The following is a 17,971-nucleotide window of genomic DNA, read 5'->3' as shown; positions in this document are numbered from 1 at the left end:
TCAAATCTCTGTGCTTCCATAACACGATGAAGCTTCTGTACAAATGTCTAGTTTTTGGCAAAGTATGATGCAAATGCATGTGCTGGAGTACAACTGGTGAAGATGATTCCTATTTCCATCTAATGGATGTCTGTTCACAAGCAGTTCAGACTTCTACACCTCTCAGTTAGCCACTCTCTGTTCTTATTACAATGCAAGAAGTATGTCATGGTTTCACATTACAAGATTTTTGGAAATTCTTGGAATAGTGTTGATTCAGGAAGATTAAGGAACAATTGAACAGAATTTTTAAGTTCCGCTGTGGAAAAAGTGTAAAAATGTAAATCAATTGTTGGAAAGATGCTCGTCTGCTTCCTGGTCTCAGCTCAAGCGGTGCAGCACTGTTTACGTGCCCCTTTCACCCTGACATTTCTCCTTAGATGCCTGCAGTTGTGTGATTTGGTTTCATGTGTGTGGTCTGCAACTCAAAAGCGGTAAATTGAATTTCTCTTTGTTCGGAAAATGGATGGACTAATGGGATTGTAATCACTAAAATGCTTTTCTATAAAGTAAAATCTAGGACCCAATGAATAATGATTTTTTTTGTTTTGTTTTTTCAAAGCCGACTTCATTATTTAATTATACAAATACACTTTTAACCGATTAATCAGCCAGTTATTTTAAGAAATATAGAACAAATAAAATAACTGTTTTGGGTCCCTAAAAGCGTACACCAGCAAAGAAATGAATTCGAGGCAGGTGTTTGTTTTACAATACTCTCCTTTAGGATTTGTTACACCTTACAAAAAGGAGGAATGTTCTTCATGAGAAAAGCATGAACTGATGAATTTAGCTTTAAATTTAGGCCACAAATGTGTGTATTACATAACCAACACAATGGACCCTATTTCGGTACCTAGCACAAGTGTAGCGCAAAGTTCGGTCAAACAGTGCACATGGGTGGAGTTTTCTTTCTTTTAGTATTTCTGTAGACATGCACACAGTTAGGAATGGGCCTCTGTGCCATTGTGGCAATAAACAGATTCAAATTGCTTTTCTCATTTCCTTTAAATTTGGCGCAGGGCAGGCCCACGGTCTACATAACGGAAGCATAAACTGGCTCGCTGGAGTCCATGCGCGTCATGCACGCACACAAAGTCCATTTACGAGTCACTGCAAGAAGATATCCACTTCCGCATGATGTCAACTGCAGTGAAGTGGCCACTTTGAGATGTCTTTACACGCTTGATCCTGTGTCCATGAGTGATAACCACGCGGATAGTCATCATTAAACCCAAACTGAGTCCACAGATAAATGTATCTGGTAGTGACGCACTTATAATGCCATCTAAGCATGAATATAAATCCTATCACCATATACAGTATATACTCTATTTTCACAGACGGGGGTACGTGCTCTTGGTGTAAAAACTGGCGCAAATTGTACGGGCGACAGAATGACTATCCAAATGCGCCCTTAATATCCTGGTGGCGCTATTTAAAAAAAAAATATCTATATAAAAACAAAACTGGGTTCCTGAATGAACAAACACAAAGGCGAAACAAGGCGGAAGTAGGAATCTTTATTGTTCTATCATCCATTTAGCTGTGGCTCGGTTATGACAACAGACCCGCGACTGAACAGCCATTAATTTTTTGGGGGTCACCTGCACATAAATCAAGACGAAAAGCTAGCGGGATGCTTTAAATCAAGTGAAGTGGGAAAAAAAGGAGACTCACAGTCAAAATGCACCCTCAGACGAATATTGAACGGTGCAAACGGTCAAACGTGCAACTGCAAAATGAGAACACTTCAAAGCAAGCAGCAGCAATAGACCGAGACACATGACAAGACGGTCACATTTTGACTAACCTGACATGCTCACGAGGCGGCAGTTCAGACTCACAGTTGTGGAGACTCAAGTCAACTGTATTTATAGAACATTTTAACAACAACCGCAGCTGTTACCAAGTGCTGTCTGTACATAAGATGGAACATAAAAACAACATGTCGACCACACGGCAATTACACGTTTTACAACCTAGTTTATTTCTTTACATTCATTCACAATGCAGTGCTATTTTATTTTGGTGTAACACGTAAAATAATAGTGTCGTTTTAGGGGGCAAAAACGGATGACTGCATTTCCAATTCATTTCAAAAGGGAATACAGATTTGATATGTCATCTTAATGGCCTGAAAGATGTCATATGATGATGGGGCGATTGATTAATTACACTTTACACTCATGGGACGGAATCCCTCGTCTCCATAGCAGCCCCCGCCCCTCCACCCACCGCGGATGTCGTGAACACACAAACTTCCCATTTGAGAGGCGTCGCTGTAGGACGCCACTGCATCGGAATGATGAGCGGATGGTGTGACCCCAGTCGCGGAAAACACCTGACGACAGCGTCGCCTCAGTGATGCTTTGCCTTATATCTGCTGCTGTGCGCTTATGCCAGAGCGCGCAGGATGAGAGCGATGACAAAGAGTGGGCTGCATCCCAGTGCAGCAGGGCGCGTGTGTTAGCGAGACGCCGTTCCTCGACAAAAAATATGACTTGGATGTGAGACAGCTGATGCATGGTTGGGGGAGATGCAGATCCCGGTCGCCGTGTAGGATGTTTCCCCACCTTAACCTTCCTGCGGGCGACTACTCGCCTTTTGCAGCCCCGCGCGACGTCCGTGTCACGATCGGGAGAAGAAACAACGCCTTTTGGGTACCTTCAACGCGCTCTTACCGCAAGTCCGAAGAATTATGACCAAAGGATCCCACCCGGAATGCGACTCACCTAAGGACACGTTTGTCGAGCAGCTGCTGGGGAAATATGGAACTTGATCGACGTCGTCGCGTTTAATGCGCCCACGGCGATACGAGTCAACACAAACCGAGGAGAATGTGTAAAGGGGGAGACGAAGGCTTCGGGGTGTATTGTGGCTGAAAAGAAAAAAAACACCTTGCAAAGAGGAGATCCGCTGTCGAACACAAAAGAAGGAAAGCAGGAGGGTGAAAATGCAGTTTGAGACATTGCGTCAGTTCTGTAGCTCGGTTCTATCCCATTTCAATGGTGCTTTCTCGGCCCCTCAGAACATCTTACAGACTGAGCTGTTGGAACAGGCGCTGAGCAACATAGGGTGAGTGCTTCCTTAGCGAAGACGTGCTCCTAATTTATGAGGAAGGGCATCCCCGTGACTGTGCCAGTATTGGAGGTGGGAGCATTGTTGCGTTTATCGATTAGCAGCCTTACTCGTGTAGTAGCAGCCGCCGGCACAGAAGTGAGCTTTCTGCTGCAGATCTTTCCTGCCACCTAACATCGGCTATGCTGCTCGAGTGCGCTACATGTGTGGGCGCGCACGTGCGTGCCGTGATTGTAACTATACTGTACGTGCATGTGTGCGTCTGTTATTGTATCACAATCACGGGCTTCAAACAATAACCGTGCAGTTCGTGAGTTGCTCGTTGCGACGTATTGCGCTTGTGTCTGCGTGTGCGTGCATGCTCCAGCGCACCACTGCTGCAGCGTGTGCGCGCTTCTCAGCCGCTGTGGTGTGCTGCCGGAGAGAAGAACATGAGGGAGTTGAAGACCGGTAGTTTAACTTCACCCAGGAAACAATAGACTACAGACTCACACTCACTCAAATGCATGGCATTGTGGTTCCAACATGTAAGCGGACAAGTGTCCTGCACAAGTCCACCAAATTAAAAAAAGGACTTCACTATTAGTTGGAACCACATGGATGTAGTTATCGGAAATTAGAAAGAGACCCTCTGCAGAGTATCAGGAAAAAAATCGTACCAACACCTGGACTGTTTAAATTGTTTTTCCTTGAGGGATATTCTGGCTCTGTATTAAACTCTAGCTTTTAATCAAATTGCAACCTGCTCTTGGTGGGATTTGATAGACCAACAGACATAAGATATATCCTTTATTCGTCCCACACTGGGGAAATTTACAGCCTCCAGCAGCAAGAATGTATGTAGAAAGAAGAAAAGAGAAAGAAAAAAAACGCTACTAGTACTTAAACATGTTAAATGTTAGCAAGCTCGAAGACTGTCTGCTTGTATGGTTTGTCAAGAGAAGTTGGATTTGGCTTCGCCGCACTGGAGTATGTTCTGATTAGCCTGCTAAATGCTTGTTTCATTTGTAGAGCAGACCTCACTGCCACGGTAGACACATTATGCTGATGGTGAAAGGAGCTGGAGTCCTTCAGCCTATTCCTCATCACCACACTGTGATCCCTCCCCCCATCCTAAACTCAGTGAACCTCACAACGTTGCTGGGTTATCGACCGCTGAACATGATCACTCCAGTCAATAACTGAAAGTGTTTAACATGGAGATCACCAATAATCATCCCATTTGGCGGATTAAAGTGATTTTATCAATCGTCAGATCTTCACATTCCCATCACAGTCCACTTCCACTTACTGTTGATTTAAGGCTTACTTGTAGTTTCAGAAAATGAACAACACAATTCCAGTGAACTGTTATCATTACCTGCATTTTTACAAAATGTGCCCTTTCTATGTACAGTGAAACTCCTCTACACCAAAATCATGTTTTCAGCAAGAAATTTTTCACAACAGGGGACTTTTAACTGTAGCAAATTTTATCTCAGACGTAAACACGAACACACACAAAAAACATACTGTATAAGTATGTTTTTATTTGTATTCCAATAGTGCATAAGTATGAGCATACCGTTTTTGACCCTTCATATAGCCAGCGTAGATAGAAAAAAAGGGAAAGAAATTGCGAAATTTACGATCAGCATTTACTTTCACTTACATCAATTTCTTGCATAGTGTATTTTATTTTGCTTCCTCCATCTTTCATTTTTATTACCTTGGGATGCAAAGGTCCATTTTGTCACCATTTTAGCAGTGCAACGTTCGTGCTGCGTCTGAAACATATACTTCCTGTACTATTGTGCATGTGTAAACCAGTGGAGTGGTTGCTGTTGACGTTTCCGAATGAAGCAGTAGAGGTCGCTGTGGCATGCTGAGGTTGGATTCGACTTTTGCGGAAGGCTTGTTTTCGTTGTAGTGAATCTCGTTGTGAAGCAAGAGCAGAGAAAAATATTTCGTATAACGGAACAAGGGGACTTTTCGTTGTAGGGGGAGCAGAAAAGTGGGAATGGCTTTCATGTGTGAACATTTTTTCACACTAAGGGGTATTTTCACCCATGTAGGTTTCGTTGTAGATCACATGAGTGAACACAGCAAAACAGCACTTGGCGGCTGATCCAGCTTAGTTTTGATTTCTTTTGACTCTGATTACAACACAACATCACTTAAATAGAGCCTTCAGTCGCTCTGCTCCCCAGCTTTGGAACTCACTCCCAGCTGACCTTCGTAATTCAGACTCACTAAAACATTTCAAATCCAGCCTCAAAACACATCTGTTTCGACAAGCCTATTCACTCAGACCATAAAGCCATTATTTTATTTATTTATTTTTGTTGTATTTTTTCTTATGTTATTTGATGTTGTTTTTAACATTGTACTCGTGATTTTAACTGCTTGTTGTAAGGTGTCCTTGAGTTTCTAGAAAGCCGCCCACAAATAAAATGTATTATTATTATTATTATTATTACTGCATATTAGTGGTCTTATCAGAGACTAAACAGGCTGCTGTTAGCTCAAGCTTTGCTCTTTGTGTTGGAGGTGTCACTTTTCATCTTTTGTTAAGGTTTTTTGTGCCTTTTTGCCCATACCATGCCTGCTAATGGGCTGCATGCTTTTAGATTCTGCTTTCATGTATAATGCATGCACATGTCAGCCGGGGTCCTAATAGGGTGTGGGGATCCGTTCTTAGAAGGTTTTGGAATTGAGTGCTCCCTACATTTAAAACACACACAGACCACAATGTCAACTTTTTCCGTTTTACATATACAGGACATGAGTCTTTTCCGCGTAGCTTTTATATTTTATGTAATGAATGGCTTGTTTGAGCCTGTACTATTGCTCGTTTGAGGTGCAATGGAATGAATGCAGCACTCACATGAATATGCGGTGCTGCTCTTCATTAACTCCAAACCTAGCTCGATGATCCTGGGTGTGCTTTTATGAGTCATCATCCTACTCTCAATTGTTGACTTTAGTTCCCAGTATCAAATTGCCTTCTGAAGTGAAAGCATATTTGCAACTGTGCGCTGCGCTCTGAGCTTTTAAGAGCATGACAGCATGTACAGTTCAGGAGATGAGAAAGGAGAACTGGTCTATTGTTCCCAGGCCTACTTCCCGACATCAATAGTTTTGCAGGCATGAGAGGCTGTTTGACCACTTGAAGTGGTCATTTATTAATTCTGTTAAAAGTATTGCGGAACAGATGAGTTTTAAGAGATGATTTGAAGGATTGGAGGTCAGTACAGTCGCGGATGTGTTGTGGTAGTGCGTTCCAGAGGGTGGGAGCGATGACAGAGAAGGCTCGGTCCCCCCAGGTTGTAGACCTCCGTTCTGCACAATTTCCCAAGGTGTTACAAATGAACGGAAAAATAATTAAAACGACAAAATTATTTTGGCTGTTGATTGAAAAAGAGGGTGGGCGGCCCGGTATTCCAGTGGTTAGCACGTCGGCTTCACAGTGCAGAGATACTGGGTTCAATTCCAACTGCAGCCTCCCTGTGTGGAGTTTGCATGTTCTCCCCGGGCCTGCGTGGGTTTTCTCCGGGTGCTCCGGTTTCCTCCCGCATTCCAAAAACATGTGTTGCGGGCTAATTGAACACTCTAAATCAAGTGTCACCAACATTTTTGAGGGTGAGAGCAACTTCATGTGTACCGATTGTGTGAAGGGCTACCAAATTGATACACGTCTGAAATAACATATTTGTCCAAAATACCTTCAATAATATGAGGATGTGTTATTTTTAATACTTGATGATTTAAATTGTCAGACTTTGATCGTGTTTCGAAATGTCTCACAGTACTGCCAATGTTTGCATTTTTAAATCATAATTTCTACTAGCAAATCACAATGTCCAGGCACTGGCGGGCTACTCAAGTGGTCTTCACGGGCTACCTGGTGCCCGCGGGCACCATGTTGGTGACCACTGCTCTAAATTGTCCCTAGGTGTAAGTGTGAGCGTGGATGGTTGTTCGTCTCTGTGTGCCCTGTGATTGGCTGGCAACCGATTCAGGGTGTCCCCCGCCTACTGCCCGGAGACAGCTGGGATAGGCTCCAGCACCTCCCGCGACCCTAGTGAGGATCAAGCGGTTTGGAAGATGAATGAATGAATGAATGAATGAATGAATGAATGAATGAATGAATGAATGAATGAATGAAAAAGAGAGCCACAAAGTAGAGCAAGATACAAAGTACCAGAATGTGGCTGGAGTATCCCCCACCATTAACCACGGTGACACAGTTATAGAAGAGGCAAGCTTATGGGACATAAACATGGAAGTGAGAGGAGAAAATTGAAGGAGAGGCCACGTGTCCATAAAGTTTGAGTTGGTTCAGTTCAACTCATGGGGGCCTATTTGCAAGTCTAGACAAGGCAAGGCAGCTTGATTTGTAGAGCAAATTTCATCCAAAGTACACAAGCAAGGAAACAACACCTACAGTCTTTTACCAACATAACAGTTAATGCCAATCTGAAGCAAATCAGAGAAAAGCAAAAGTAGCTTCCATACATCTGTAAAATAACATATTGACAATGTTTAAACAAATTAACAGAAAGCTGAAAAAACATTTAAATGTAAAGAATAAGAGTACCGGTAGGTTTCTGAAAAGGTAAACAATATTAAAAGATGTTTAGAAGACCGTAATCAAAGGCATTGGAAAACAAGCCAAGTTTGGATTTAAAATCAGTTATACTTGGGGCTGACTTCATTTCTTTTGGCAGGTTATTCCATTTGTGTGCAGCACAGTAGCAAAATGCAGCTTCCCCACGTTTACTTTGAAATCTGGCCTCCACTACTCGACCCAAGTTTGCAGAGCTCAGATCCCTGCTGCGCTTACATTCAATCAGCATTTCTTTAATGTATTCAGGACAGCGTAAAGTGCAGTCTGACTGCGCATTGGTGGAGTTTTCTTTTTTTTGGTATTTTCCTAGACTTTACACAGGCAGAATTGAACGTAAGGGTGAATGTGTCCCTTTGTGGACTCCCGACCAATCAAAGCCGCGCCCCTCATTATCTTTAAAATCTGGGCAGTGAAAGCGCACACATGCTTGACAATGCAGGAGCAGAAAATGTTGTTGTGGTCTGGGAAATCAGATTGGCGCTCAGTAAAGTGCATTCATACAGCGAAACAGCAAGATCTCCTCTTGCAGCTGATGTCGTTGGGCGCGCATGTGACAATTAGATACCGCTTTGCACCCACGACCGTGCGTCCGTATGTGAATATGATTCGAGAGACAGCGTACGAAGGATAAGAAAATACTCATTATTAGCATCCCTTAAAATATGTCATAATAACTATGTACTCTTGGATGTTGGTACTTCCAAAATGCAAACACCACCTGATTTTAAACAAAGTCGTGTTTTATGCTCATCCAGTAAAAAAAGGTGCAATTACTACACAGCAATGGCATCCGACAGAGTGTTTGTGCAGATTCATCCTCGTCATTTTGTCAAAGTTGAACAGAAACAACAGGAATTTTTTCTGTTTACATTTAATACGAAAGGCTTCCTCCATTCTGATCAACTTGTTGAGCGTGTCTCGAAGAGATTTCAATTCAGTTGTCACTCCACCAACAGTGAAAACGGGTCCGTTATTCTCAGGCCTTTTCTGTTACATGCGACTGTGCATCCAGTTTCTCATCTCTGCACCTCTCAACCCACTGGTGTTGTACCTGGGTGTTGGCAGCACTCAGCTGCTGTAATTAAAGCAGCCTTTTATTGGCTTTGTCCTCGCCAAGGGAGATGTATGCAGGAATAAGGGAGGCCCCGGTTTATTTCCTGGGCATCTAAGAGAGGACTTTTGATGATTGCACACTGGAGAGGGAAAAAAAGAAAGGGATAAAGAGAGCAATAAAGTCAAGAAGAAAGCTAAAATAAAAATGATAGCAGTGCAGAAGAAAGTAGATGAGTGAAAGTAAGTCCTTCCAGCTCCTCAGCTTTTATAAAGTCATACCTCACAATCAGACACAGTGAGAGAGAAAAAAAATGTCCATAGTAGGTAGCTAGAGTGGACCATATAGTAAGATAAGCGTCTTGCTGATGCCCCTAACCCCTGATTTGCTTTGCTGGATGCTAATCCTGTTGCCCTACAAGCTAGGTGAAATTGCCTTCGGCTGCTGTGGTTGCAGGTTGCCTCAGCACAGTCTCACAGCCCAAGTCACGCATCACCCAGCTACATAGACGTTATGTAGAGCTCTTTCCATGCAGTGAAACAGGATTAACAAGGTATATAAAGGTAGCAACAGTTGAATAGATACATTGCAACAGACTCGCATAGTACTGACATATGGATCCTTTTCATGCCCGTGGAGCGGAACTGATTACCTCAAAGGTTGAATGGGCACGTGCGCATGCATTGATGTGTGTAAGAGTGTGACCCTTGACCTTAAAATATCATTCATGGTTGAGTGACACTAGCTCTGGAGTTCACCCAGTAAAAGACTATTTCAATTTCATCAGAAAGGGGTCTTCCATCGCAGTTTTGCCCCAGGTCCCTAAAGTCCCTGTGCTTCTAAATTGACTCAATAGAAGACACAAGGGTGACATAAATGTGTGTTCCTCCATTTGTGTTTGGGACAGTCAGTGCATGTGGTTGGCCACGCATCTGCAGTCCGGGACCTAGCAGATCTATTGCTTTCTAAATTGCTGCTTTTTTGTGCTTACACAGATGTCTGATGTCATTTGTTTTTAAACAGCAAGAAGAGAGAAGATTAACTGCATGGATGATGCTTTTCCTTCAACCATATGCTCCAATGTGCGATGTTATTTGTCAATGTCAGGAACTATTTAGTAATTTGAAGAGAGTCAAAATTTGCCTGACTTTGCTATTCTTGCCTTCTGTCAGTGTAGGGCGTTTGTGGAAGGGGAGCTACAAAAGTTATTTCACAAGTCCTCTTGGGCCGTAGTGCTAATTGCTTCTTAACCTTAAGTTACGGCACATTTTAACATTCCAGTTTCACTTTTACATACTGAATATGACTGGGTTTTTTTCGATGTGATAGCATTGGTGACACAAATGAGCAGGGGATAACGTTACATTCTGAAATCATGTTGATTATACGTAAGCAAAATAGCAATGCTCACTTAATTGGTTGTGTCAGTCTCGTGCAATTGATTAAGTAGACAAATATCAGAAACAACTTTGGGGATGCATTGCAATTTCCACCACTGTAAACCACACAGACAAGATATTGTTATAATACGACCTATTCTCCTTCACTTCGCCCATCAAAGGTTGCCATAAAAATTGCATCGATTGTATGGCTGAGTTTTATGCAAGATGGCGGCCCTTTTTAGATGCAGTCCTGTCCCTTAACTGGGCTCGGCCGGTTTGCAACGGCTATTGGAAAGGAACCAAACATTCCGAAGCTGCATGTACCTGACAGTGCCCATGTTTCAATCAATAGCAAGTCCTATTACTTTGGAAGGGCAGAATATCTGATCCAGCCCTCATGTTGAATCTCATTAAACTGTGCAAGTCGTCATGATGTTGGAGGCGGTCAATGTAAAGTTTCTTGTGTATCGTACACTGCAGTTATTGCAGTGGTTCTGAACCTTGTTAGAGGTACCGAACCCAACCAATTCATATGCACATTCAACGAACCCTTCATTCATGAAAAATAAAAATGGGATATTTTTTGGTACAAATTCGAGACGTAAAAAACACATTTATTAAAACAAAAACAAAAAAAAACACAATTGGTATACGTATAAAGTATACGTTTTTTTTTAAATTGTGCACAAAATGAACCAGCCAGTGATGGTGAAGCGGGCATGTCATAACCAATTGACATGTTGAGTCGGGTGTGTCTTAACCTCCATGGCAGAGGCTCTTACATTATGACATTGTTGTAATGATCTCTCTGTATTGTTTCATGAATGGCTAAGGGGCTGTTTTTCATGTAATCCTGTCACCGTGCAGCAAATCCAAACCCATTTCATGCTCTAATTTATTAAATTACCAAATATACACTTCAAGAAGTCGTTTGATAACAGAATCATGAAAAAGCTTAATCGAACATCTGCGCCTATCCGGCCCATTGCTGTCGTCATCCATCTCATCCTTAGCTTGTTCTCAAATCCTCTTTTGCAGCACTCATGGTATTTCACAAGCTCAATGAGATTAATTATCTCCATATTTTGCAAACACCGCACCGTGTGCAGTTCCCCTGTCTGCCGAAATGTGTACAATTAGCTCAGTTCATTTGGGCGATACTTGGCGGTCTCTCCGGGCCTCTTCTGCAACGTAGGAGAGAACTCAGCCAAGGATTGATCAAAAGCCTCCAACTCTGGCAAGCAGATGCTGAGTAAACAGAGAATAAGAACCGCCTCCTACTGCATCCACTTCTTCTACCTTCAATATTTCTGTCTGTCTGCTAGTTAGCATTAAAGAAGCACCATGTAATATCCCCAGTATAGTTCTTTAGGTTTTAGGATAATAGTTGATCTCTTGAGGTGGCTCAGGAAAGGGAAAAAGCTCAGTTGGACAATTGTCATTTTTTATAATTTTTTTTTCACATTATTGACATAGCACGTATTGCAACCAGACTCTGCATAATCTCCTGCTTGCTCATCCTGTCTCAGTTGTTTGCTTCATTATATTTGCTCACGTGCGTTTATATGAATATAAGGATCATTACCAATCAGACCATTTTAGGGCATATTTTCCTATGCGCTTCAGTCTGAAAAGATGCACAGCTGTGCACTTTTTGGACTTTACAGATCCTCTCATTGACTTGAGCGTGTCTCTTGCGCTCTTTCAAATCTCGCCTTGACATTTTTTTCCCACACAATTCGATCTGTTTCTTCTTCGATAGTTGCTTCAGATTTGTCCTGTGCACTGCCTTTCATATAGCACCTCCACAGTGGTGCAACGCTGCTTACAGTCAAAATAGAAAGCTGCCGCAGAGGGACATCAATCGTTCAATCAACGGAGCTGGAGCTTTATGCTGTGTTGAGCGATATCGATCGGTCTGGCTGGGGGCGGTACAAAATTAGCTTGAGGCGACAGCCACACAATTTTCAATGCAGGAAAAATGCTGGGTTTGTTGCATTAACTTTTTGTCACTGCAAATGTTCTTACCTTCACTATATCACCCCAATTCCCACTATCACCTTTTGAAACCATTCTCCTGCTTAAGTATGGCCAGTTTGATCACAAATCAATTTTCCTCAAACATATGTAATGCTCAGTCAATTAATGCAGTCAGCGTCTTGACCCCTATTTGTTATCAACGTCTCATTAAGGAACTACAGTAATTGTCAAACTCAAAAGGCAATATATGTCTGTAAAAGATTCCCAAAGTCTCATTCCCCAGCCTTTGGATGTACTGGCCATTAATAATTGGCTATTGTTCCACTTTTCAATCCCAGCTTTTTTTGGCCTGAAAGACAAATGTTCTGAGCATTACCAAGATTAGGTGGAAATGTCAATAATGTCTTCGGAATGTTAAGTGACAAAGTGTTATGTTTTTGTGTAGGGTTACATTTGGTCCCCATGTGGCCTTTTTGTCTTCACCTGTTCTCGTCATTCGTGCCCCTTGTGTTGAACCGATCAGATCCTTCAACCCTTTGTGTCTTGTCCAGGTGTTTCTCATTGTCTTGTCACTTTGCTTGTAGTTAGTTCCCTGCGTTCTGTCCGTGTGAGTGTCTGTATGCTCCTGTCATGTTTTGTTTCTGTCAGTTTTTTTTTTTCTACTTTGGTGTCTTGTTGTTTGTTGTTTGATGTTGTTCAGGACTTTGTTGGAGTATTTCAGTGAGTTTTTTCCAGTGTACTCCTGTTTGTATTTTTGTTAAATACATTTTGTTTAGTCCTCCCTGCTCCTCCTGCCTCCCTGCTTTTTGGAGTCCTACAACTACCACCTCGTAAAGCTTGACGCTGAGAAGGTTTACTGTTAAAACATTAGACTGGTGCTGGTAATCCCAGATGATGGGTTCATTCTCCCTTTGGAAGCTGACACGGTGAGGTGTTATATGAGACAGCTGTGCCCCAACCCGACATGGAGAGCTGTTTAACCTGAAGCCCATCATCATTTGTCAGCAATGATTGTACAAACAAAGGAGCACTTCTCACCTTGATCAGACTTCCACGTCTCTACTTCCCACTAATGGGAGGTCATTTCCTGCAGCTCATCTCATCCTGCATTCCTGCATCTTTGCTAACGGATTGGTGTGAGGAATCCAGCACAGCCTACTCACACAGTTCAGCCCCAGAGATGTTATTTTGGTCGGCAAGAATTATTGAAGGCTGCTCTGACTCACCCCTCAGCTTTTTCATTACCTACCAACTTGTATCGCTAGAGAGCCAGACAGAATCACTGCCTCTGATTTCAAATGCAGTTTCCTCATTGATATGAAAACTGCATACTTTGCAAATCCAAAGGAGTTTGTGTGTGCGTGTGTGTGTGTGTGTGTTTGTGTGTGTGTGTGTGTGTGTGTGAGAGAGAGAGAGAACACGAAATCTTTAGTACCAGAGAACAAGGAAGTACATTTTTAAAAATCCACTCAAAGTTTGTAACAATGTAGAGTAACTCAGTCATACCCAAGTCCTACCAAGTACTAGGCATTCAACAAAAAAAGCAGGGTTGAAAACAGGATCTCAAGGTTAATTATGCACTTTCAGACTGAAAAGTCAAGTGTAGAAGTGATGACTTTCAGTGGCACTAATTAACTCTGCACAAGAGGCTAATGCAACTCTATTTGACTGTTGGATAGGAGTCCTGCCGTCCATGCAGTCCATTGGTATGCACCGTCTGCTGGGAAATACAGTCTACTGGCCACATACTTAAAGTGTCGGCAACCGATAAATTTGAGTGTAACGAATGGTCTGTTTAAATGACTGATTTTATCCTGCATGGCATAGAAGTGTGCTATGGCAACAAAGTCAACATTTGGAGCGGTTCTCATAACAACCGGTATATGTGGGAATGTTTCATTCTTTGCTGTTGTTGGACCTTTGGTCAGAGACAGGTATTTTTTTTTTTTGTTCTATTTTATGTACTTCAGTCTAGTGACAACTGCCACAAAGATTTTGGTGGTGATGTGTTGTCTCATACAGTAAATGTTTGTACGATTGTAATTTGAAAAACCCACATAGTTTCGGCATGAAACATGAACAGTAATCTCAATATAATTTCAGAAGGGTGGCGCAGGGGTCAAAGGGCGGCCCGGTGGCCGACCGGTTAGCGCGTCGGCATCACAGTGCAGAGGTGCAGCGTTCGATTATGGCTCCGGCATTCCTGTGTGGAGTTTGCATGCTCTCCCCGGGCCTGCGTGGGTTTTCTCCGGGTACTTTGGTTTCCTCCCACATTCCGTTAAAATTCATTTAAATTAATGCCAATAAAAACGCGCTAAACTGACAGCTCTAATATATATATATATATATATATATATATATATATATATATATATATATATATATATATATATATATATTCCTCGTCTCGCCGCCCCCTCGGGTGGTGTCCGGGTGGTGTCGGGTCCTCTACCAGAGGCCAGGAAGCTTGAGGGTTCTGTGCAGTATCCTTGCTGTTCCCAACACTGCACGTTTCTGGACTGAGATGTCCGATGTTGTTCCCGGGATCTGTTGCAACCACTCATCTAGTTTAGGGGTCGCTGCCCCGAGTGCTCCGACCACCACAGGCACGACTGTCACCTTTACCTTCCAGGCTCTCTCCAGCTTCTCTCTGAGCCCTTGGTATTTCTTGAGTTTCTCGTGTTCCTTCTTTCTGATGTTTCCATCACTTGGGACCGCTACATCCACCACAACGGCTTTCCTCTGTCCTTTATCTATGATCACGATATCTGGTTGGTTCGCCATTACCATCTTGTCAGTCTGGATCTGGAAGTCCCACAGGATCTTCGCTCTGTCATTCTCCACCACCTTCGGAGGTGTTTCCCATTTTGACCTTGGGGTTTCCAGTCCATACTCCGCACAGATGTTTCCGTAGACTATGCCAGGCACCTGGTTATGGCGTTCCATGTAGGCTTTCCCTGCCAGCATCTTACACCCTGCAGTTATGTGTTGGATCGTCTCAGGTGCCTCTTTGCCCAACCACTGGTACCACTGGTGTGGTATAGCTGGGCCTCAATGGCTCTGGTGCTCAGGGCCTGCACCTGAGCAGCCACGATGAGTGCCTCTGTGCTGTCCTTCAGGCCAGCCCTCTCGAGCCACTAATAGGACTTCTTGAGATCGGCCACTTCAGTTCAGTGTAGGGGCAGTCTTGTTCGACTGTTCTGTCAACCAGGAGCTGATGTTTGGCTCCTCTGGTATCTCTACCAATGCCCTTCTGTGTTTCGCTCCTGTATTGATCCATGTGTCCACTTATCTTAGCCGCAATGATGCCTGACATGAGCTTCCATGTTGTGGAGAGACAGGTTATTGGACGATAATTGGGACGGGACTGCACCCTCTGAGGGATCCTTCATGATCAGGATTGTTCGCCCTTCGGTTAGCCATCCTGGGTGAGTCCCATTCCTCAGCAGCTGGTTCATTTGTGCTGCTAGGCGCTCATAGAGTGCTGTGAGTTTCTTGAGCCAGTAGGTGTGGACCAGCCTGGTGCTGTCCAGTTCTTCATATCTGAGACTCTTTCCTGTATGCCTGCCACTGTTATGGTAACTGGGTTCTGTTCAGGGAGGTTGCTGTGCTCCTCTCTCAGTGTCACCAGCCAATGTGCAATGCTGTTATGTGCAACCTCCTTCTCCTATATGCCCTTCCAGTACCTTTTAGTTTCCAGTCTTGGTGGGTCAGCTCAGTTGTTAGGACCCTGCCACTGAGCGTACACTTTCACAGGTTGTGTTGCGAACAGCCTGTTTATTCGTCAGGCCTCATTCTCTTTCGTTTCGCTTTAGGCGGCTGGACAATGCTTGGAGCCTTTGTTTGGCAGTTTCGAGTGCTTCAGGTATGGTCATCTGGATGTACCTCTCGGGTATCGGTCTTTTCATCACACCTCTCTGGCCCTCCTTCAATTGACTCACATCTTTCCGAGCCGCCTTGATCTTAGCCTCCAACCATCTTTTCCATGCTGGGTAACGTATGTCAGGGCTTTCATGGTTGCTCTTATAGCCAAGCATCTCAAGGATCACTGATGCTGAAGCGTATATCAGCTCATTGGTTTCCGTGATCGTTACGGTAGGGATTGCCCTCTGTGCTGCATTCAAACTTTCCATGAGACTTTCAGGTGGTACTTCACATAGCCGTTGTAATTGGTTTCTAGGTTGCCCCGCTTTTAATTCTCGCCATGATCTTAGCTTTCAGGTCAGTTGCTGCCTCACTCAGCATTTCATTCATTGGGGTTGGCCTCCCAATCTCATCATCTGCATTCATTGGGGCTTGCCTCCCAATCTCTGGTATGACCTCCTCCTCTGATCTGGCAGCCTGGGGCCCTTCACCATGGAACCTGCGTTGTACCTCATCAATCTCAAGTTGTGACAGCAGTTGCCGTTTGTGGATGAGCTACTAGTTGTTTCGTGGTCAACCGTGACTGTGGGTTTTGAAGTAACCATTTAGCATGTAACCCCTCTGACTAGGGTTGCTTGAGTAGTAGCATTCCAACAGAGCCATGTTATCCAATCTCGCCCATCTCCGCTTTGTTCCAGTAGGCCATTATTCATCAAGGTGCTCTGGCTCCCCTGCACCAGACGCAGACCTTGTTTGGCCGGGCGACGTCTGAGCCGGCATGTCATTCATTTTCTCTCTCTCTCTCTCTCTATATATATTATATATATATATATATATATATATATATATATATATATATATATATATATACACACACACACACACACCTGCGTATATATGTTGTTTGCACTTTTAACCTTCTTCTCTGCAGAGAGGAATAGCAAGCACCAGGGTAGTTCTGACTTGTATCTTATCTAGATGGGCGTAGTCTATTGGGGCTTGGCCTACATAGAATGCTTGCTGTGTCTCTTCTTTAAAAGGAGACCTTACAGGCAGTGCAGTGCAGAGCAGAGTCCGTATTCACCATACACAGTACAAACAACAGGAAAACACAAGGTGTTGGTGGGTGTGCTTATGTAAGGGACGATATGTTAACAGATGCGTTCGTCAGGACAGGCAGTGGAGAAAGAGCCTCCCTGTCCCCTCCTTGCAAGTGAAAAGATTTAAAAATAAACAAGTGATGATTGCAGTCCTTTATTTTCCATTCTAGTTGTCTGTTCTATGCTTTCCCGTGATTTTCTTTTTCAATCCAATACTGTCAACAATTTCATCATTCCCATGAATCAAAGAGCTGAATGTGTGTATTTCCTGCTCAAATGCACGACCAAATGCGTTGCACTTTCAGTGCCTTCAGCAACTATGCACACATTTTATGCCACACTCCAAATCTAACAGACCAGAGCCCGCCTGATGATCGCGTGCTGCCGCAAGAGCGTAGTCCGTCGGCACAGGTCCTCAAGGAGGGGTGGTAGGGGGGGCTTGGGGCAGAAAGAATAGATGCAGCAGGGGCAGTTTGTGGGCATGCACGACAGCAGGACACAAGCGCGGGTCTGTGCCGGAGCTTGGCTCTGCAGGAAGAACGAGAGCATTGCGTGCGCTCCAGGCTCGGCATTCTGTACAGTGGAACACAGCAGATTAAAAACATTTGCAGGGTTTGAATAATATTCAAACCCACTCTAGCATGTTTTTTCATCACTCAATTGCATACCTGTCAACTTGTATGTTTTCCCCATATTTTAGGGGTTTTTTTGTAATTTCAAATCATACATGGCGTATTACAACTTTTATATGGGGGAAAAAAATTGTGAACCGATCTCACAAAGACCATTTTGGCTCAAATCCAGATCGTCTCACCTGCTGGGAGCCAACGACAATGCCGTCGTTGACCGCTACTATTGTCACGGC

The 17,971-nt window shown here is 43.6% G+C and overlaps 2 protein-coding genes across 33 annotated transcripts in view; one reads left to right on the top strand and one right to left on the bottom strand.

The window, feature by feature from the left end:
• Window positions 1-17,971, top strand: part of rims2a (regulating synaptic membrane exocytosis 2a) — a 155,479-nt gene that overhangs the window by 52,793 nt on the left and 84,715 nt on the right. The window contains exon 1 of one of the 29 annotated variants that reach the window (XM_052064614.1): window positions 1,466-3,117. The exons of 26 other annotated variants lie outside the window; for them this stretch is intronic. In XM_052064614.1, the coding sequence (XP_051920574.1) occupies window positions 2,996-3,117 (122 nt within the window). In that variant the 5' untranslated portion in view covers window positions 1,466-2,995. Of the gene's footprint in view, window positions 1-1,465; window positions 3,118-17,971 lie in introns of those variants that run through there. 2 more of the 29 variants (XM_052064616.1, XM_052064617.1) reach the window with 2 other exon arrangements.
• LOC127600296 (uncharacterized) overlaps window positions 1-17,971 on the bottom strand; it is a 109,165-nt gene that overhangs the window by 25,081 nt on the left and 66,113 nt on the right. The gene's annotated exons all lie outside the window — the stretch shown is intronic.

Source organism: Hippocampus zosterae, chromosome 5, assembly GCF_025434085.1.
Source record: "Hippocampus zosterae strain Florida chromosome 5, ASM2543408v3, whole genome shotgun sequence".
NCBI classification, from domain to species: Eukaryota; Metazoa; Chordata; class Actinopteri; order Syngnathiformes; family Syngnathidae; genus Hippocampus; species Hippocampus zosterae.
The sequence above is the reverse complement of the archived record's forward strand: the minus strand, read 5'-3'. Positions and strand labels throughout refer to the sequence as shown.